The sequence below is a fragment of the Dendrobates tinctorius genome, unplaced genomic scaffold (genome assembly GCF_039654945.1).
Source record: "Dendrobates tinctorius isolate UK_male_01 unplaced genomic scaffold, ASM3965494v1 ptg000087l, whole genome shotgun sequence".
NCBI classification, from domain to species: Eukaryota; Metazoa; Chordata; class Amphibia; order Anura; family Dendrobatidae; genus Dendrobates; species Dendrobates tinctorius.
In genome coordinates, this window is record NW_027361755.1 from 6,555,682 (window position 1) to 6,578,728 (window position 23,047).

At 46.4% G+C, this 23,047-nt stretch overlaps 1 protein-coding gene across 1 annotated transcript in view; it reads right to left on the reverse strand.

Annotated features, from left to right (window-relative positions):
* The window catches only part of NOX3 (NADPH oxidase 3), a 635,497-nt gene that overhangs the window by 601,151 nt on the left and 11,299 nt on the right, over positions 1-23,047 (reverse strand). Inside the window, exons 3-4 of the mRNA XM_073585751.1 lie at positions 9,687-9,797; positions 9,521-9,605 (exon numbers count right to left, since the gene is read on the reverse strand). Of these exons, the coding sequence (XP_073441852.1) occupies positions 9,521-9,605; positions 9,687-9,797 (196 nt within the window). The remainder of the gene's footprint in view (positions 1-9,520; positions 9,606-9,686; positions 9,798-23,047) is intronic.

Sequence of the window (23,047 nt, forward strand, 5' to 3'; positions counted from 1 at the left end):
GCACACTATACCACCATACACGGTGACACAGAGAAAGGTGCACATGACATAGAAGAGGAGGTGATGGATGACCCAGTTGTTGACCCAGATTGCCTCCATTGGGGGAAGATGGTGCTGCTTCCAATAGCTCAGATGAGGAGCATCCACAGCAGACATCGACATCGCAACAGCTGTTATCTGGCAGGCCAGGAGCACTCCAAAGACAGGTTCCAAACATCAAAAGAGTTGCTGGACAGCTTATCCAGAGGGTCAAAAGATCACAGCGTGCTAGGCCGCAAAATGTCTGCCAAAGTAGGAAGAGTGCAGTGTAGCACTTTTTTTAACAAAATCCTCATGATCAGGCCAAGGTTATCTGTAAGAAGACAAAGACCTTTAGCCGAGGGAAAAATCTGAAAAATTTGAATACCAGTTGCATGCTTAGACATTTAACCAGCATGCACTTGCAAGCGTGGACACAACACCAAACCTCAAGTGCCACATGTGCAACTGATCACAACGAAGGTAGTCAGCAACGCTACATTGTTTCCCCCACTGTAAGCCCACCGGTAAGCACAGCAGCAAATGTTGAGGTGTCGTTGCAAGGCCACAGCAGTCAGGGAATCCCACTGTTATATCAACGAAAGACTGATTCTAGGCCATCAGAAAGAACACCAACTCCATCACCATCATCAACCCTCTCTCAGTCCGCCCTGTCCACCGCTACTTCCACCATATGCAGCTCTCAAGTCCAGCTCACCCTCCCAGACACTATGAGTAGGTCAAGAAAGTACTCAGTCTCTCATCCGCGTACACTGGGTTTGAACGCCCACATTTCCAAACTAATCTCGTTTGAGATGATGCCCTTTCGGTTGGTGGAAAGCACAGCTTTCCGCGAACTCATGGCCTATGCAGTACCACGCTATGACCTACCCAGTCGCCACTTCTTCTCTCGCAAAGCCATCCCAGCCCTCCACCATCATGTGAAAGACCGCATTGTCCATGCACTCAAGCAGTCAGTGAGCGGAAAGGTGCACCTCACAACTGATGCATGGTCCAGTCGGCATGGCCAGGGCCGTTACGTGTCCATCACTGCGCACTGGGTTAATGTGGTGGATGCAGGGTCCACAGGGGACAGCGGTGGTGGGACAGTGCTGCCTAGCCCACGGTATAGGAAACAGTTGGCTGTAGGCGTTCGACCCTCCTCCTCCTCCTCCTCCTCCAGAAGCGAAAGCTCGTCCACAGAGCGCAGTCGTACGAGCACTCCATCTGCAGCTGCCACTGTTGCACACGATGTGTCCCCCTATCGAGCAGCTAGTGGAAAGCGTCAGCAGGCTGTGTTGCAGATGATGTGTTTGGGCGACAGACACACCGCCGAGGTGCTGGCCGAGTACTTGAAGCGACAAACTGAGTCATGGCTGGGCAGTGTACATCTTGAGGCAGGCAAGGTAGTTAGTGATAACGGCCGTAATTTTGTGGCAGCCATAGCCCTTTCAAAACTCAGCCACATACCTTGCTTGGCTCACACCTTGAACCTGGTGGTGCAGTGCTTCCTCAAAAATTATCCGGAGTTAACAGCCCTGCTCCAGAAGGTGCGAAGACTGTGCGCGCACATCCGCCGGTCGCCTGTACACTCCGTTCGTATGCAGAAGCTGCAGCGATTGCTCCACCTTCCCAACCACCGCCTCATTATCGACATTGCAACAAGGTGGAACTCCACCCTGCACATGGTGGAGCGGCTGTGCGAGCAGAGGCAGGCCATAATGCATTTGTGGGAGGATACACGGCCAGGCACTTTGAGAGCAGACATGGAGTTGACAGGCGTGCAGTGGTCGAAGCTGAAAGACCTTTGTAAAGTCCTTCAGTGTTTTGAGGAATGCACACGGCTGGTAAGCCCCATCGACGCCATCCTAAGCATGAGCATCCCACTTATGCGTCTGCTCATGCAAACTTTGACGCACCTTAAGGAGCAGGCGTCTGCATCCAATGTTGATGAGGAGGAAGAGGAGGAGGGAATCCTTGACGACATTCAGCCATTGTCTGCTCAGGGACCTCTCCTGGACGAGGTGGAGGAAGAAGAGGAGGAGGAGGAGGATGATGGGGATGATTACTTAGGGGAGGAAGATGCATCTCGTGGGGCAAGTGAAAATGTTGGCGTGGCAAGGTCTGGTACAGGGTTTGTGCATGACTGGAGGGATGTGGATTGGCCAGAAAGTGCTCCTCCACCCAGCACTCGCAGTGCATCATTGACACCGGGAACATTGGCCCACATGTCAGATTATGCCTTGCGGATCCTAAAAAGGGACCCCCGCATTGCCAAAATGATGAACGATGACGACTACTGGTTGGCCAGCATCCTGGATCCACGCTATAAAGGCAAATTACAAAACATCATGCCACAGGAGAACCTTGACCTAATATTGGCTAATAAACAAGCAACTCTGGTAAATCGGTTGCTTGAGGCATTCCCAGCACACAGCAGCAGTGATGGTTCTCACACGAGCCGTACGGGCCGGGGGCAGCTTGGCAGAGGTGTTCGTGGTGCACACAGCAGAAGTGGCGTTGGAGACAGGGGTTTCATGACAATGTTGTGGACTGATTTTTCAAATACCGCTCACACAACTGGTAATACTACATCGATGGAAAGTGACAGGAGACAGCAGTTGTCAACTATGGTTACAAACTACTTTTCCTCCCATATCGATGTTCTCCCACACAGGTCATTCCCCTTTGACTATTGGGCCGCTAAACTGGACACCTGGCCTGAATTGGCCCAATATGCCTTACAGGAGCTCGCTTGCCCAGCTGCAAGTGTGCTATCGGAAAGAGTCTTCAGTGCAGCTGGATCAATCCTGACAGAAAAAAGGACCCGTCTGTCAACCCAAAATGTGGATGATCTAACCTTCATTAAAATGAACCACGCATGGGTTTCCAAGGATTTTGTCCCACCTTCCCCTGATGACACATAGGGTGACAGAAAAATGGCTTGCTTTGGTCCACCTCTTCCTGGTACTTCACCTATTTCACCTTTTGCATCAGCTGAATGTCCAACATCAACATATGCCACTTTCTAAAACTCCCTAACTGTGCTGCCTCCCCCCCCATGGCCAGGGTCACCACCTAGCGCACGACACCGTGCAAGTGCCGTTGCCCTGGACAGGTGGGTAGGCCGACTCTTGGGCGCGGGCACTGGCACAGGGTCCCTCATAGTGCAATCAAGTGTCTCTGTCGGTGGTGGTGCACACCCGCCGTCAGACACACCGCTGTACTATGAGGGGCCCAGTGCCAGTACCGACGCCCACGAGTGGGCCCCCCTTGCTTGGGCAGGGCCCCAGCATTTGCAATCTTTACCTCTCCCTGCTCCTCCGCTGTGTAATCTGGGCCGTCAAATCCATACTGTGCCTGACACCGTCTGAGCCTGCCTCCTGAGACATATATTTTGAATGTGTACGCTATCCATACATGTTATTCGGGGATACGGTACCCTTTCTAACCTTTGTGCAATCACGTGCAATCCATACTGGGCCTAACACCGTCTGAGCCTGCCTCCTGAGACATATATTTTGAATGTGTATGCTATCCATACATGTTATCCGGGGATACGGTACCCTTTCTAACCTTTGTGCAATCACGTGCAATCCATACTGGGCCTAACACCGTCTGAGCCTGCCTCCTGAGACATATATTTTGAATGTGTACGCTATCCATACATGTTATCCGGGGATACGGTACCCTTTCTAACCTTTGTGCAATCACGTGCAATCCATACTATTCCTAACACCGTCTGAGCCTGCCTCCTGATGTATAGACATATATTTTGAATGTGTACGCTATCCATACATGATGTTATCCGGGGATACGGTACCCTTTCTAACCTTTGTGCAATCACGTGCAATCCATACTGGGCCTAACACCGTCTGAGCCTGCCTCCTGATGTATAGACATATATTTTGAATGTGTACGCTATCCATACATGTTATCCGGGGATACGGTACCCTTTCTAACCTTTGTGCAATCACGTGCAATCCATACTGGGCCTAACACCGTCTGAGCCTGCCTCCTGATGTACAGACATATATTTTGAATGTGTACGCTATCCATACATGTTATCCGGGGATACGGTACCCTTTCTAACCTTTGTGCAATCACGTGCAATCCATACTGGGCCTAACACCGTCTGAGCCTGCCTCCTGATGTATAGACATATATTTTGAATGTGTACGCTATCCATACATGTTATCCGGGGATACGGTACCCTTTCTAACCTTTGTGCAATCACGTGCAATCCATACTGGGCCTAACACCATCTGAGCCTGCCTCCTGATGTATAGACATATATTTTGAATGTGTACGCTATCCATACATGTTATCCGGGGATACGGTACCCTTTCTAACCTTTGTGCAATCACGTGCAATCCATACTGGGCCTAGCACCGTCTGTGCCTGCCTCCTGATGTATAGACATATATTTTGAATGTGTACGCTATCCATACATGTTATCCGGGGATACGGTACCCTTTCTAACCTTTGTGCAATCACGTGCAATCCATACTGGGCCTAGCACCGTCTGTGCCTGCCTCCTGATGTATAGACATATATTTTGAATGTGTACGCTATCCATACATGTTATCCGGGGATACTGTACCCTTTCTAACCTTTGTGCAATCACGTGCAATCCATACTGGGCCTAGCACCGTCTGTGCCTGCCTCCTGATGTATAGACATATATTTTGAATGTGTATGCTATCCATACATGTTATCCGGGGATACGGTACCCTTTCTAACCTTTGTGCAATCACGTGCAATCCATACTGGGCCTAGCACCGTCTGTGCCTGCCTCCTGATGTATAGACATATATTTTGAATGTGTACGCTATCCATACATGTTATCCGGGGATACGGTACCCTTTCTCACCTTTGTGCAATCACGTATAATCCATACTGGGCGTGAGAACGGCTGGCGAGCTGTTAAGCAAGCTACAGCACCTGTGGTTTGCACACGTAAGTTTTTCATTTTTTCAGGAATGACGGTTAGGCCTAATTCCGGAACTGCGGTTGACCTGCACTTACTGGGAAATCATCGCTCGCGGGTAATAATTGTAATCACAGATCCCCATCACTAACGTTGTTCAGCGGGTTATCTGCACCTGTAAGCGACAAACGCTGGCCTTTTCAGTGTAGCACACATGCAGCCACGGACATGTAAGGGCATGACACACCAGTTATTGGCCAATCTCATGTGCCAGAGCCTCACATGTCCCTCTAGTAAGCCGGACTCAGACCGCGGGGCATGACGGAGTCTCGTTCGTTAACGGAATTAAGCTTGCAATGTGTGCATCTTTTCTGTAGCTGGCATGGTTGAGGTTTCCCAGGTGGAGTCGAATTTAACCGTAGGCTCCACTCCTGGTGGTGCCCTTCTGGACATTCCTTTAAGGTTCAGCTTTGCAACCATACTGCCCACGTAAAACAAACACTTTGCCTTCATGAACGCTGTTTGGAGGGTCATGACTCGTGGGAATAACGCCGCCCAATCAGTTAACCTGCTAGAGAGATCCTTCATTGCTCCCAAGCATGACATCACACTCCCTAGGAGGAAGGTAATGCCACTGTGGCGACCGTACTCCTGGGGGCGTCACAAGTGCACTGATGCCCAGCCACTGCTCGATGAATCTGCTGGTACATTGACCCAGACCACTACATTCCGCTCGCACGCTACCCGGCCTGAATCTGACCCTGATGAAACTCAGGTTACCCTTCCCATATACAGTTCCATCTTACACGGTGACAAAGAGGAAGCTGCAGATGAAAGTGCAGGTTCGGCCCACCCGCCATCAGACACAACACCGTACTATCAGGGGCCCTGTGCCAGTGCCGTCGCCAACGAGTGGGCCCCCCCTGCTTACTCAGGATCACAGCACTTGCAAGGTTGAAATACTGTGCAGTGAGATGGAAGATGGGGACGACGAGGAGTCCAGACTAGTACAGGGATTCCCTAGCGAGGAGACTTATTTGATTGTTTTCAATGTTGGGACAGCAATTTTTGGGGAGCACTATACTCTGGAGAATGATAGATGGGGCCCACCATACACTGGAACATTCCAAAGGTGGACATCAGACACTGGAGCAGCATTTACAGGGCCCACTATACACTAGAGCATTAGAAATGGGGCCCATTATGTTTGGAGCATTATTTGGGCCCATAAGACATAGAAGCTTCATCCATGGGGACCAACATATACTGTAGCATTATGTGGAGCTCATCATATACTGTTTCAAACATTATATGGGACCAATGATTCTGTATGGAGAAATAGATGGGCCTCGTCATGAGATGTAAAAAGTGAAGTATTTGTCATTGTACTATACCGCTATTTCTCTGCCGTATCGGAGCATCATGAGTTGTGGTATGTGTTAAAGGGGCGCTCTTTCGCCCAGGGCACATGAAAATCTGGAGCCAGCCCTACCCCCCCACAACTTTAGCCAAATAACCCCCATTTTTCAGTGCGTAACTAGTATTATGAAGTAAATTAAGGTTGACAAGCTTAAGTAATAAGAATTGATGCTTTTGGCATTCAAATGGGCACTGTAGGTGTGTTTCCTGTCCTCCTCTCACTGCCGACTTTTATTCCCCATTGACTTACATTGGGTTTCGTGTTTCGGGACGACCCCGACTTTCCCCTATAATTGGCCGATCTTGCTCGACCCGACTTTTGGAAAAGTCGGGTTTCACGAAACGAAACTCGACCCTAAAAAACCAAAAGTCACTCAACTCTACTCAGGACGAATTGGACAACAACTTTTGGGGTCCATTTTCTCCTGGTACCCTTGGGAAAATAAAAAAATTGGGGACTAAATGATCATGTTTGTGGAAACAATACGATTTTTTTATTTTCACGCCCGGGCATTATAAACTTCTGTGAAGCCCTTGGGGGTTCACACACATCTACATAAACTCCTTAGGGGGTCTAGTTTCCAAAATGATGTCATTTGTGGGGGGTTTCCACTGTTTAGGTACATCAGGCGCTCTCCAAAGGCAACATGACACCCGCAGAGCATTCCATCAAAGTCTGCATTCCAAAACGTCACTACTTCCCTTCCGAGCCCCGACGTGTGCCCATACAGTAGTTTTCTCCCACATATGGGGTATCAGAGTACTCAGGACAAATTGGACAACAACTTTTGGGGTCCATTTTCTCCTGGTACCCTTGGGAAAATAAAAAAAATGGGGACTAAATGATCATGTTTGTGGAAAAAATACGATTTTTTTATTTTCACGCCCGGTCGTTATAAACTTCTGTGAAGCACTGGAGGAGTTCAAAGTGCTCACCACACATCTAGATAAGTTCCTTAGGGGGTCTAGTTTCCAAAATGGGGTCACTTGTGGGGGATTCCACTGTTTAGGTACATCAGGGTTTTCCAAACGCGACATGGTGTCCAATCTCAATTCCAGCCAAAAAAGTCAAATGGCGCTGCTTCCCTTCCAAAGCTCTGCCATGCTCCCAAATAGTCGTTTACACCCACATATGAGATATCAGCGTACTCAGGACAAATTGCACAATAACTTTTAGGGTCCAGTTACCCTTGGGAAAGTAAGAATTGAGGGTGAAAAGATCATTTTTGTGGAAAAAATATGATTTTATAATTGTACGGCTGAACGTTATAAACTTCTGTGAAGCCCTTGGGGGTTCAAAGTTCTCACCAAACATCTAGATAAGTTCCTTGGGGGTCTAGATTCCAAAATGGTGTCGTTTGTGGGGGGTTTCCACTGTTTTGGTACATCAGAGGCTTTCCAAACACGACATGGTGTCCGATCTCAATTCCAGCCAAAAAAGTCAAATGGCACTGCTTCCCTTCCAAGCTCTTCCATGCGCCCAAATAGTCGTTTACACCCACATGTGGGATATCAGCGTACTCAGGACAAATTGCACAATAACTTTTAGTGTCCTGTTACCCTTGGGAAAATAAAATTTGGTGGTGAAAAGATCATTTTTGTGGAAAAAAATATGATTTTTTAATTGTACCGCTGTACGTTATAAACTTCTGTGAAGCCCTTGTGGGTTCAAAGTTCTCACCACATATCTAGATAAGTTCCTTGGGGGGTCTAGTTTCCAAAATGGGGTCACTTGTGGGGGGTTTCCACTGTTTAGGTACATCAGGGGCTCTCCAAACGTGACATGGCGTCCGTTCAGAATTCCAGCCAATTTTGCATTGAAAAAGTCAAACGGCGCACCTTCCCTTCTGAGCTCTGCCATGCGCGGAAACAGTGGTTCCCCCCCACATATCAGGTATCAGCGTACTCAGGACAAATTGCACAATAACTTTTCCAGTCCAATTTCTCCTTTTACCTTTGGTAAAATTAAAAAAAATTGAACCTGAATTATTTTTTTTGTAAAAAAAAATGAACATTTAACTTTTTTCAAATATTCAAAAAATTCCTGTGAAGCACCTGAAGGGTTAATAAACTTCTTGAATGTGGTTTTTAGCACGTTGAGGGGTGCAGTTTTTAGTATGGTGTCACTTTTGGGTATTTTCTATCATATAGACCCCTCAAAGTGGCTTCAAATGTGATGTGGTCCGTAAAAATAAAATGGTGTTGTAAAAATGAGCAATCTCTGGTCAACTTTTAACCCTTATAACTTCTTAACAAAAAAAAATTTTGGTTCCAAAATTGTGCTGATGTAAAGTAAACATGTGGGAAATGTTACTTATTAAGTTTTTTGTGTGCCGTACCTCTGTAATTTAAGGGCATAAAAATTCAAAGTTGGAAAATTGCGAAATTTTAAAAATTTTCGCCAAATTTCCATTTTTTTCACAAATAAACGTAAGTTATATGAATGAAATTTTACCACTAACATGAAGTGCAATATGTTGCGAGAAAACAATGTCAGAATCACTGGGATCCATGGAAGCGTTTCAGAGTTATTACCTCATAAAGGGACAGTGGACAGAATTGTAAAAATTGGCCCGGTCATGAACGTGCAAACCACCCTTGGGGGTGAAGGGGTTAAAGTTGATAATCGCTTCAAACTATAACACAAAGAATATGTTATACTCCAGTCTCTCAGAAACAAGAATTATAAGTCAAATTACTTTTGTGGATATTTATGATTTGGTTGTCTTCCACAGCAAGTTACCAAATGTACACATATATTACAACAGAATAAATCAACCAGTTTAAATTCATTAGACCACGAGACGTGGTGAGTTCTCCTTCAATGGAAGTCTTCAAACAGAGGTTGGACAGACATCTGTCTGAGATGATTTAGCAAATCCTGCTTTGAGCAGGGGGTTGGACCAGATTGCCCAGGAGGTCCCTTCCAACTCTATGATTCTATGATTCTGTGATTCTAGTTGATATTATGCAAAAATATGTCCTTGAATTGAATTGCAATAACATAATAAAAGGTGTAGAAGTTATTTTGAAAAGCAGATTCAATACCAGAGCAACACATAATGACCTGCCCTAACATATCAAGACTATTTTATATTAATTCAGTATTTAATTAAAAATATAATTTTTCTTGCTTATTGTAAAAAAACATACCTGCATGAAGTGTGATCATATAGCCAACAAGCCTATGAAATGTAATATTTTTGTCAAGCAGCCTTCTCAGATCTCCCCTGCAACACTAGAAGAAAACACAGAATTCTTTGTTCATCATTCAGAGTCCTGTGAAAATACGCAGATTAAATGTAGCCATATTACTTACTGCGCTAGATCCTCGGAGCAGGGACAGAAAATTACGACATACTGGCAGTATAATCAGCATGCAGTTGAAGTTTAGACACATTGCAGAAGCTCTTGCCCATGCTAAAGTAGACTGTAGAGAGAGTGTAAGACAAAAATGCTCAAAGTTACACAAAATAATTGTTCAGAATGAAATACTACAAATGAAAAGTAAAGAGTGCATGTCACATTGAATGCAATTGCATTTATAATTTTTACATGTTCTAAAACACTTGCCTATACAGAACTCAATCTAAAAAACATTTCTTTAATCATTTTACTAGCTTTTAAAGAGATAAGTTTACAAAGTCTTGAATTTCTGATTACCCATGTTTAAATTTGAATCATAATGCGTGATTAGGAAAGGGCGGACCCATGGATGTTCGAGTCCTTCGAGTTCGGCTGAGCTTTAAAAAAAAGGTTAGATCAATCAGGAAAAATCCAGCTCAAATGATCACATGCAAGGAATAAGAACCGCAAAGTTTGAAACGCGTCGGCCCATTAACTTTTCCTACCTAGGAGATTGTGACAATTATGCTGCATGTAAGATTTAACCCTAGAACGCATACCTAGGGCCTCGCAGGCCTGCCAGGTTACTTGTTTTCTATTTTCTGTAAAAGTACTTTAGTTAGAATTTTGAAAATCTAGGTAATCCTCAGGTATATAGTTGTTAGTAATTTCCAGTTGTTCATATATTTTTACGTTACAGACATTCCGGTATAACAACCTTTTTTTGAGACTACCCCATATTCACGCACCTGGGGCCTTTCAGGCCTGTACTAGGTTTACCTGTGATACTCAGTCTTTTTGTCTGTATTGTTGCTGGGGAAGAACTTTTATGACTCTGCTATTGCTGGGAAGAGTGTGAGTTCTGCATGACAACATGGTCATGTGATCTTGGAAGGGAGGCTCCCTCACAAAGTCATGTGTCTCTGACCTCATCGCAGGTCTTTTTGTCCTAATTGCTGGAGAGACTTTGGAGGAAGAAGTTAGCTTTCTTTTGTCTGGAAATAGAAACTTTCTGAGCTCCAAAACCAGAGGCTTCTACTGTACTACAAGAAAGTGATCTGTTGGAGGTAAGAGGAGGGGGGCTGCACTTTACCTGCTTTATATCGCTTGGTGTGCTGGGACCCTAACAAAGAGTCTTATCACATTTTTAGTTTACTGACATCTAAAATTACAATGGCACAGTCTACTTCCAGGGGATTGACTGACCATGAAATCGAGGTGATTGTTTTCAATAGTGATGAAGAAAGTGAAATTTCTTTGTCTGATGAAGAGTACATGCCACCAGCTAATGTATCAACTTCATCGTCCAGTGATTCTTCAGATGATGAAGAAGTAGTGGATCCAGCAGAACGTTCAAATAGAACATCTAAAACGAATATTTTTTGGAACAGTACTGCTGCGGCTCCTGCACGCACCCCATCACATAACATTATTAGAGTTGCTCAAGGAGCTGTCGGAATTCCCCAGTTCATGTCCAAAAGAGATGTTTTCTGTAAATTTGTTTCGGATGATATTGCAGATCAGGTAGTTTTGTGTACTAACGTAGAAGGAAAACGTATCGCGTCAGGAAGAAAAAAAACATGGAAAAATATAACTAAAGAGGAACTATATGCTTATATTGGCCTTACTCTTCTGGCAGGGTCGACAAAATCATACAATGTTCCAATCAGAGAGTTATTTCAGAACCCATTTGCAGATCCACATTACAAAGCTACTATGTCCATCAGTAGATTTGAGGGTATTCGGAGATGCCTTCGTTTTGATGAAAAGAGAACTCGCCCTGTGAGGTTGGCAACCGATAAATTAGCCCCTATTAGCTATATCTGGAATCTTTTTATCAAGAACTGTACAAAGCTTTACCATTCCAGTGATAATGTGACAGTGGACGAGCAACTTCTTGCCTTTAGGGGACGTTGCAAATTCATTCAGTATATGCCCAGTAAGCCAGCTAAGTATGGCATAAAAATTTTCTGGATGTTCGATTCAGCAAGCTATTATGGGATGAATGGTCTGATTTACTGTGGCAAAGAAGCTGATGCTCCAGTCCAGAAAGACCTATGTTCCGACATAGTAAATACACTTGCTCTACGGATTACGGATTCATTACGGATCACCTCCTGGCGGACCCCAGCGCTAGTGGGAATGCATCCTTACTTTGCAATTGTAAAATAAGTTTTGAGAAGTATTTTTATTTGAGTTATTCCGTGTTATTTGCACACAGGCCTAAAAGGCCCCAGGTGCGTGAATATGGGGTAGTCCCAGAAAAAGGTTGTTATACCGAAATGCCTATAACATAAAAATATATGAACAACTGGAAATGACTAACAACTATATACCTGAGGAATACCTAGAGTTTCAAAATTCTATCTAAAGTAATTTTACAGAAAATAGATAACAAGTAACCTGGCAGGCCTGCGAGGCCCCAGGTATGCGTCCGCCAGCCTTAGCTGGGGTCACCAGGAGGTCAGATCCATTACGGAATCCCGTCCTGGCGGACCCCAGCGCTAGTGGGAATGCATCCTTACTTTGCAATAAACTTTGAAAAGTATTTTTATTTGAGTTATTCCATGATAATTGTAAACAGGCCTAAAAGGCCCCAGGTGCTTGAATGTGTAGATTTCTATGGGTAACCGTTCTAGGGTTAAAAAAAAAAAAATTCAATAAATAGTACTACTTTTTACAGGATCGTTTGAACTGGATTTTTCCTGATTGATTGCTTTTCCTGCTGCACTGCAGATTTTCATGCTCTGAGTCCTGGATGTCCAGATAGGTAAGCTGACTTTTCTATATATTTCATTACAAAAAGGTTGGTTTCAGTACCAGAATGGAACCCAAACTCGTACTAGAACCCTGACCTCTTTTAACCCCTTAGTGACCACCAATACGCCTTTTTGCTGACCTCACATATCAGACAATAGCATCCCCCGACTGGTGAAAATGCATCAACTGTGGACTGTACACTATAGCTGACACCTTGCTGTATTAGCCTTGGTTGGTGTTGTCACCAATCATGGCTTTTTAACCCCTTAGATGCTGCTGTCAATTGTGACTACAGCATATAAATGGTTAACAAGGTGTGGGGGCTCCCTCTTTCACCCCATCGGCACCTTGAGATCCTGATTGCGTGGTCTTGATGTTTGCCATGGCAATTCATGGTGAAATAATGGCCTTAGAGTCTGCCAGCTATAGTAACCTGTTCAGAAGTTAGCGACATTTATGTGATAAAAATAACATTTTTCTTTCCTGCCATGTCATTTTGCATTAATTGCTTAAAAGCACTCGAATGGTTAATAAACTACCTGCCAGCAGTTTTGAACACGCTGAGGGGTGCTGTTTTTACAATGGTCTCAGTTTTGGGGATTTTTCGACATATAGATCCGCCAAACTTACTTCAAAACTGAATAGGTGCCTAAAAAAATAAGTTTTGTAAATTTCCTTGGAAAAATGAAAAATTGCTGATGCAGTTTTAAACTTTCTAACATCCTATCAAAATAAAAGGATATTATAAAAATTGTGCCGATGCAAAGAAGACATGAGGGAAATGTTATTTAATGAGTATTCTATGCGGTATGACTTTGTGGATTAAAGAGATAATCATTCAAAGTTTAAAATTTGCTAATTTTGGGATTTTTTGACAAATTTCTGATATTTTTATTAATGCATGCAGAAAACATCTACATGAATTTACTATTAACATAAACTACAAGGTGTCATGAAAAAACAATTTCAAAATCATTGAGATCCATTGTTTCTAGAGTTATTACCACATAAAATAATACTTGTCAGATTTGAAAAATTTGGCCCGGTCACTAAGGGGTTAAATGAATAGGAGACCTGAACATCCGGCATTTCCTGTACAGTAATTTGTGTGACAGAATGGGAAACACTGGATCTGATTGGCGGTAACCTTACACAGCGCTGCGGTTTCCACACTATCACACAGATTACAGCATGTGAGCCAGCAGCCATGAGCGGTGGTGAAAAGGTTACTGCTGGGCAGGCGTCGACTGATGAGTAGCGTTCTCATCATCGTCCACCTGGTTTTGCTCATAACAGTTACAGCAGGCATGCCCTGATGAGAATATTCACCAGCCAATGCTTGTGAATAGTAAAAAATATGTCAGTGTGATTTATAATTAGTGCACTGTGTTACGATCACGGATGCAGCGTGGCTTACCCAGCCAATGCTCCCACATCGTTGAACCATAACGACGACGGGGTGTCCGTCCCAGGTGATTGTGGAATGTGGACCCACAGGACCACAGGGGGGACCCAGGCCTACCCAGACTAGGGAAGGATAGTGACCGAGGTCTGTGGCAGCTGAGCTTGTGGACAAGATGGCCATATGCAGGACTAAAAGACACCGCACAATTTCAGGTATGAAGAAACATAAAGTTTACTTAAATAAAGCAAAAGACATCTAAACACCAGTTTCCGGGTTACACACATCACGAAGGAAACACATCTCAGGTTGACAGGCGAAGCAAGAGGTCATCATGGGTTGATGCAGTCCAGAGTCATCTGGCACAGGCATCCTAAGAGGACCTTTCACTTAGGCCTTAGGAGTGGCACAGGCACACCAGGAGAACATCAGATTCAGACCTCGGACTAGCTTCAGATGGTGGCAAGAGGTCATTACGGGTTGACGCCATCCAGGGACATCTGGCACGGCCATCCTAGGAGGACCTCTCTCTGCCCACAGGAGAGGCACAGGCACAGCAGGAGAACATCAGACACCGACCTCAGGCAGACTTCAAATAATGGCTAGGGTCATCACGGGTTGATACAGTCCAGAGTTATCTGGCATGGGCATAATATAATGGCCTCAGGCGTAGCACAGGCAAAGCAGGAGAACATCAGACACCGACCTCGGACAGCCTTCAGACAATGGCAGGAGCCATCACGGGTAAGACCTCAGAGAATCGGCAGGACATCAGAACATAAGCAAGACACGGATAGCACAGATCCAGGAACGTTGGCACTACAGCACTGGGCATCAGCTGGTCAGGTCCAGGACTCACTGGTGGGACCGTCACCGGGGGGACAGGGCTGGAGACTCCCGGGAACCACAGAGTAGGAATCCATCCAGGAACATGAGCGGGACCGAATCAAGAGCACAGGCTGGACCACGAGGATTATGGACTGGACCTCTGGACACAGGCTGGACATCGGAACACGGACTGAACATCTGGACTCAGGCAGGACATCAGGACACAGGCGGCACATCAGAACACAGGCGGGACATCAGGACAGCAGCACTCAGGTAGAATATCAGGACTCGAGCCGGACATCAGGACATCAGGGTACTAGCCAGACATCTGGACATCAAGTCTCAGGCAGGACATCTGGACATCAGGACTCGGATCTCAGATAGAACATCAGAACACTGGCATCAGACTTCGGACATCTGGCAATGATCGTCAGGCTCCGGACATCAGGCTGCAGATATCAGGCTCCAGACATGAGGCTGAAGTCATCAGGCTTTGGGCATCTGGCAGAGATTGGCAGGCCCCGGGCATCAGGCAGCACAGGATAGGATCCAGACATCGGGCGGAGGACATAAGGCACCAGACATCTGGGTGCGGTCATCAGCCAACGGACATCAGGCTGTGGTCATCAGGCTCCGGACAAGAGGCCACGGTCATCAGGTTCCAGACATCAGGCAACAAGCCTAAAAAGGAACTCAAGCGGTCTGGTGCAAGCCCCGCTGGGTTGGACTGGAGCCAGCCGGGGATTGCACCGAATAACAAGCTGAGTACAGAGGAGTAGGAACTCAGCAGAAACACCGGACTCCTACTTCCAAGATGAACCCAGTTTAGATCACAGAAAGTCAGATAGCAATACCACAGCAGGAATCAGGACTAGGACTTTGGTACCAACATATAAACAGGACAAGTCCAGGAACTCAGACATCAGCTGTCCCAAAGCTGATAACAGACTGACCAGAAACGGATCTGGGTACTCTACCCCCAGAGCAAGCAGAAAACTGGCATCAGCCTACCTAGGACTGCAGGCAGGCAGGCAGGCAGGCAGAACAGGTGCTGAACACCAAACACACATAACAATACTCAGAAACTTAATGCAAAGCTCTGGCAACACCCCACAGGGCAGTGGAACTTTATATAGGTGCTGCACGACAGCGATAGGCTGGGAGCAGCAATTCAAGCACTCACCCATTCCTCATAAAAGCAGGGGAGGTGTGGCCGCGCGCACCCTAAGTTCAGCCAGAAACAAATCAGCATAGCAAAGGACACCTGGCAGCGGCTGCAAGCCTAAACACACGTGGTAATTCATACACAACTGAAGAGGACCTAGTAACCCGTGAGTAGCTTTCACTGCGGCAGCCAGGGACCAAACAGGCGGGTGGTCATGCAGCACGGCGGAGACACTCATGCATGTACAGCTTACGCAGCGGAGTCGGGAACTGAGCAGCATCCATACAGGTAACTGACAACAGCATTCCATCTCATTTGAGGGAAAGGAGCGAAGGGTTAAAGCAGAGATATACAGAGTAACGCCAGGTAAACAGAGTACAAACATAGCGACGTTACACACTGCACTGTGTATTTTACTGTATATGCATTTATCTAATAAATATTAAAAAAAATGTTGTGGGTTCCACTTATTTTTTGTCATGATCCCAGTGCAGGTTTTGACCTGCACGTCAGGGGTTAATGTATTGAGCTCAGTGCAGGCTTTGACCGGCACACCTGAGGTTAATTATTGTGGCCTCTCTTTGGTTCAGGCAGAGCTCTTTATTGCCCTGAGATGCTCCAATCCCTGTCAGCTATACTTTCGCCCTTGGCATTGTGTGGTGACCCCTGAGTGTGTTTGTGCTGTGTTCTGGTTGCTTGATTCTCTGTGTACGACACGGTCTGTTCTCTGGATATTCCTTTGGATTCTGCTTTGTACCTTCTATGTCTGTTTGGTTTTGACTTCTGCTTGGCCCTGACTATCCCTTCTGTCTCATCCCTGGTACTTTACTGATATCTCTGTGTATGACCTCCGTTTTGCCTGACTCTGAGTATTTCTGTATAGTGTCCTGCCATCTCTGAAAGCAGGATGCTAAGCCCCGCCCCCTTGCAGTCACATGACCGTAAGTCCTGTGACTGCTTGCTAAACTTCAGCGTCCACAGGTCCTGTGTATCTGTACTTTCCGGCTGTACCTGACCCCGGGCCCCCCCGCAGTGCGGGTGAGTCCCTGCTCAGCGGAGGCTGCACGCCGGCGCTGACAGGATCCTGACATTATAACTGACCGTGAACTTTTTTTTTTCTCTCCTCACTTCTGAAGCATGGACTCAATGCATGCCTTATCTGAGCAGGTGAAATGCTTGACTCAGTTGCTGCAGAAGGTAAGTTTGGAACACCAAGCTCTGGCCCAGTCCCAACGGCAGGTTGCGGACTCGGTTCAGGGGGTGCTTTCCGCAGGCTTTCAGCAGGTGGGGAATAGAAATGTCATTTTAGTCCCACCCGAATCCCCGGTTAAGTTACCAGATACGTTTGCTGGTGACAAAAATGAATTTAGAGCGTTTAAAGAGGGCTGTAAGCTCTTTTTCTCCTTGAGACCCCGCTCCTCTGGGGATGAGAAACAGAGGGTGGGGGTAGTTATGTCCCTCCTTAGGGGGTCCCCACAAGCCTGGGCATTTTCTCTTTCCTCTTCTGCCCCAGAGAGAATGTCTGTGGATGCGTTTTTTGAGGCCTTAGGGCTTATTTGCGATGAGCCAGATAGAGTGCGTTTGACTGAGGACAAGGTGATAAGTGTCTGTCAGGGGGAGCATTTGGCCGAGTGTTTCTGTTCTGAATTTAAGCGTTGGGCAGCTGAGGTTTCTTGGAGTGATGCCGCCCTTCAGGGGCTGTTCCGTAGAGGCCTGTGTGAACATCTGAAGGATGCCCTGGCACTCCATCCTCCACCTGGAGGATGCCATGACCCAAGCGGTTCGCATGGATCGCAGAGTGCGGGCAAGAGGTGTTATGCAACTTGAAACATCATTATTCTCCAGTGGAGTTGAGACCCGGACTCCTCCAGTGGCTATGGAGGTGAGCGCTGTCACCTGTCATGAGAAGGAAAGAAGACGCCGCTGGGAGAATCAGTTGTGCTTCTATTGTGGGGAATCTGGACATTGGAAGAAGGACTGCCCCTCCTGTCCGTCATCCTCCAAGGTGGGGGGAAGCGACTAGGCCTGGGTAATAGTCGAGGAGGCTACCCAGACCTTCCGGTACCTTTTTCCTCACTTGCAAAAATTGTGCTTCGGGTGGAACTGGAACTTGGTGATGGTCCTGTTCAGACTACCGCCTTTGTTGACTGTGGCTCTGCTGTCAACCTGATTGATGCCGGATTATGACTCTTAATAAGATAGGGACAGTCAGGCTTCAGGATCCTGTTAAACTTGTGGCAATTAACTCGTCCTCTCTTACCCGGGACGGTATCTGTTTCAGGTCTGAACTTTTTTCGCTGAAAGTGGGTTCCACTCATGTGGAAAAATTAACTTGTCTTGTGTTAGATAACTTGCCTGCAGGACTGGTACTGGGGATGCCTTGGCTACAACGCCATAATCCTACCATTGATTGGGTGACGGGGGAGATCACTCAATGGGGATGTAAAGATAAGTGTTGTAACCTGAGGCCTTTTGTTAACTCTGTTAAAACCGCATCTGTGTCGTCTGTCGGTCTGGAAGGTATTCCGGAGTACCTGAAGGATTTCGAAGACGTGTTTTCCGAAAGTGAGACTGAGGCGCTGCCACCACATAGACCCTACGATTGTGCCATTGAGTTAGTACCCGGGGCCAAGTTACCTAAGGCTCGATTGTTCAATTTAACTGAGCCTGAGCACCAAGCCATGAAGGAATACATAGCTGAGAGTCTCCGCAAAGGGCATATCAGGCCTTCTGTGTCACCCATGGCAGCAGGATTCTTCTTTGTGAAGAAGAAAGATGGTGGTTTGCGGCCGTGCCTCAACTTTCGGGAACTTAACAAGATAACGGTTAGGAACACTTTTCCACTTCCCCTCATCCCAGACCTATGTAACCAGTTATCTGGGGCCCAATGGTTCTCCAAATTAGATCTCCGGGGGGCCTACAACCTGATAAGGGTTCGGGAAGGGGACGAGTGGAAAACTGCGTTCCTCACATCTGAGGGACTCTTTGAAAACCTGGTTATGCCCTTTGGGTTAACTAATGCCCCTGCTATTTTCCAGAACTTTATCAATGTTGTGTTTTCTGACCTGATAGGCCATTTTGTTGTCACTTATTTGGATGACATTTTGGTGTATTCCCCGGACAGTCAGTCTCACTTACAACATCTACAGACAGTTCTCCAGAGACTCAGGGAGAACCACCTGTTTGCTAAATTGGAAAAATGTTCGTTTTTCGTACAGGAACTGTCTTTTTTGAGGCTGATTGTATCTTGTGAGGGGTTTCGTATGGACCCTAAGAAGGTGCTGGCGATCGCAGACTGGGTTCAGCCTCATGATCTCAAGGGGCTCCAGTGCTTCTTTGGATTTGCAAACTATTACCGGAGATTCATTAGAAGTTTCTCTCAAGTGGTTAAACCACTCACAGATCTTACCCAGAAGGGGGCTGATGTAAAAAATTGGTCGGAACTCGCTAAGGAGTCCTTCTCAGCTCTTAAGAAATGTTTCATCTCCGCCCCGGTGTTGGTCCAGCCAGACCCGTTCAAGCCATTTATTGTGGAGGTGGATGCTTCTGAAGTAGGGGTGGGGGCAGTGTTGTCCCAAGGTCCGGCCACCCTTACTAATCTCAAACCCTGTGCCTTCTTCTCCAAGAAGTTCTCATCTGCTGAGAGAAATTATGATGTAGGCAATAGAGAACTTCTTGCGGTCAAGCTGGCATTCGAAGAAAGGAGGCACTTTTTGGAAGGGGCGGCTCACCCTATCACTGTTATCACGGATCACAAAAATTTGACATACCTTGAATCTGCTAAGAGACTTACTCCTAGACAAGCCCGTTGGTCACTTTTTTTTTTCACCCTTTCAATTCTCCATTACTTTTCGACCAGGGTCCAAAAATGTTAAAGCGGATGCCCTGTCCAAAAGTTTTGACCCGGTGTCTCCCCCCGATCTGCCGTCCTCCATTCTTCCCCCAGGGGTGGTAGTGGCGGGGGTCTCATCAGAGTTGGAACAAGAAATTTGAAGGGCTCAGTTCCTAGCTCCGACGACCAGGCCAGGGGATAAATTATTTGTTCCGGATTTATTGAGGCCTAGACTTCTGCAGGAGTTTCATGAGTCTAGGTTGAGTGCTCATCCCGGTATCATGGCCACTAGAGAGGCAGTAGCCAGGATTTTTTGGTGGCCTTCACTGGGGTCCGATGTCAAGAAATTCATTGCTGCTTGTGGAGTTTGTGCCCATTCCAAAAGCTCGCATAACCGGCCGACTGGGAACTCATGCCTTTACCGGTTCCTGATAGGCCATGGACTCATCTCTCCATGGATTTTATTACCGGTCTTCCACCTTCCAGGGGCAATACCGTGATCTGGGTGGTGGTGGATAGGTTTTCAAAACAGGCCCATTTCATTCCCTTAGCAGCACTACCCTCAGCAGAAACATTGTCAAGGTTGTTCGTGCAGCATGTGGTCCGATTGCATGGGGTACCCCTGAATGTGGTGTCTGACAGAGGTGTGCAGTTTGTGGCCAAATTTTGGAGGGCATTCTGTATGAAATTGGGCATCTCACTCTCCTTCTCGTCGTCATATCACCCGGAGAGTAATGGCCAGACGGAATGCACCAATCAATCCCTGGAACAAATTCTCAGGTGTCTGACCTCTGCCAGACAGGAGACAGGAGGATTGGTGTGATGCGTTACCATTGGTGGAATTCGCTCTTAACAACCGGGTTAGTCAGTCCACCAACATGTCCCCATTCCTAATCAATTATGGGTTTAATCCTCATTTTGGGGAGTTTTCACAGGTGGATTCCGGTTGTCCAGGGGCAGAGGGGTCCGTCCAACGGTTAAAAAACCTCTGGGCTGAAGTCCAGCGTAATATCTCTCGGACCCAGGGGAGGTACAAATATTTTGCTGACAAAAAGAGGGCCCCGGGACACATGTTTCAGGTGGGGGAGAAGGTTTGGCTTTCCACACGTAACATCAACTTGAAGGTACCGTCAGCTAAATTAGGACCAAAGTTCATTGGTCCGTACGAGATTGTGGAGATAGTCATCCCGGTGGCATATAGGTTGCGTCTCCCCGCCTCCTTAAAGATTTCCATTGTGTTCCATAAATCTCTGTTGAAACCCATGGGGTCTGTCAAGGAGGACTCCGAGTCTGTTGTTCCTCCAGTGTTGGTGGAGGGTCACTTGGAGTATGAGGTTGAACATATTGTGGACTCTCGGCGGGTGCGACGCTCTTTGCAGTACCTGATCCACTGGAAGGGATATGGACCAGAGGATCGCTCATGGGTTCCTGCTCACTCTGTACATGCAGATCGCCTTGTTCGGGCTTTCCATGCCAAGTACACGGGGAAGTCTGGGGGTCCAGAGGCCCCCGTTGAGAGGGGGGTACTGTCATGATCCCAGTGCAGGTTTTGACCTGTACGTCAGGGGTTAATGTCTTGAGCTCAGTGCAGGCTTTGACCTGCACACCTGGGGTTAATTATTGTGGCCTCTTTGGTTCAGGCAGAGCTTTTTATTGCCCTGAGATACTCCAATCCCTGTCAGTTATACTTTCGCCCTTGGCATTGCGTGGTGACCCCTGAGTGTGTTTGTGCTGTGTTCTGGTTGCTTGATTCTCTGTGTATGACTCAGTCTGTTCTCTGGATATTGCTTTGGATTCTGCTTGGTACCTTCTATGTCTGTTTGGTTTTGACTTCTGCTTGGCCCTGACTATCCCTTCTGTCTCATCCCTGGTACTTTACTGATATCTCTGTGTATGACCTCAGTTTTGCCTGACTCTGAGTATCTCTGTATAGTGTCCTGCCATCTCTGAAAGCAGGACGCTAAGCCCCGCCCCCTTGCAGTCACAAGACCGGAGATCCTGTGACTGCTTGCTAAACTTCAGCGTCCACAGGTCCTGTGTATCTGTACTTTCCGACTGTACCTGACCCTGGGCCCCCCTCCAGTGCGGTGAGTCCCTGCTCAGCGGAGGCTGCACGCCGGTGCTGACAGGATCCTGACATTTTTAATATCCAGCTCAGGGAAAAACCGACAGCTGGTGGCTGATGGTATTATGCTGTGAAGGGGTTTATATCTATGAAGAGTCCCAAAGTGTTAATATCAGCTCATAGCTGTCAGCAAAGTCTACTGGTTATTGAAATGGGGGACCCCCAAAAAATGAGGCATGGTCCCCCTTTACATTCAATAACCAGCAAAGGCTAAACAGACAGCTGTGGGCTGATATTAGGCTGGGAATGGGACAAGGACATTGGCCCCCTCCCAGACTAAATACACCAGCCCTCCGCTGCCCCAGAAATGTCGCATACATTAGCTTAGTCCTTTAATTGAGCAAAATATTCCCCTCTTTTCCCATTTATTAGCATGAAAATAAAATAAAAAATCCTCACTTGTCAGCAGATAATCCATAATAATGAGGTCCCACTATGAAACCTAACTCTGCTACATACAGTGTATGGAGCTCAGTTAAAAGAACACAGCTCCATATGTGCAGTGGAGCAGCAGAAATGTAGAAATATTTGCAAATTTATTATAAAAGAAAAAGTGAAATATCACATTGTTATAAGTATTCAGACCCTTTACTTAGACACTCAGATTTAAGCCACATGCTGTTCATTTCCTTGTGATCTCCTTGAGATGGTTCTACTTCATTGGAGTCAAGCTGTGTTTAATTAAACCGATAGGACTTGATTTGTAAAGGCACACACCTGTCTGTGTAAGAACTCACAGCTCACAGTGCATGTCAGACCAAATGAGAATCATGTGGTCAAAAGAACTGGCCAAGGAGCTCAGAGACAGAATTGTGGCAAGGCACAGATCTGATCAAGGTTACAAAATAATTTCTGCAATACTCAAGGTTTCTAAGACCACAGTGACTTCCATAATCCTTAATTGGAAAAAGTTTTGGACCAACAGAAGTCTTCCTAGACCTGGCCATCAAGCCAAACTGAGCAGTCGTGGGAGAAGAGCCTTGGTGAGAGAGGTAAAGAAGAACCCCAAGATCACTGTGGCTGAGCTCCACATATGCAGTAGGGAGATGGGAGAAAGTTCCACAAAGTCAACTATCACTGCAGCCCTCCACCAATCAGGCCTTTCAGGCAGAGTGGCCCGATGGAAGCCTCTCCTCAGTGCAAGACATATGAAAGCTCGCATAGAGTTTGATAAAAAACACATGAAGGACTCCCAGACTATGAGAAATAAAATTATCTGGTCT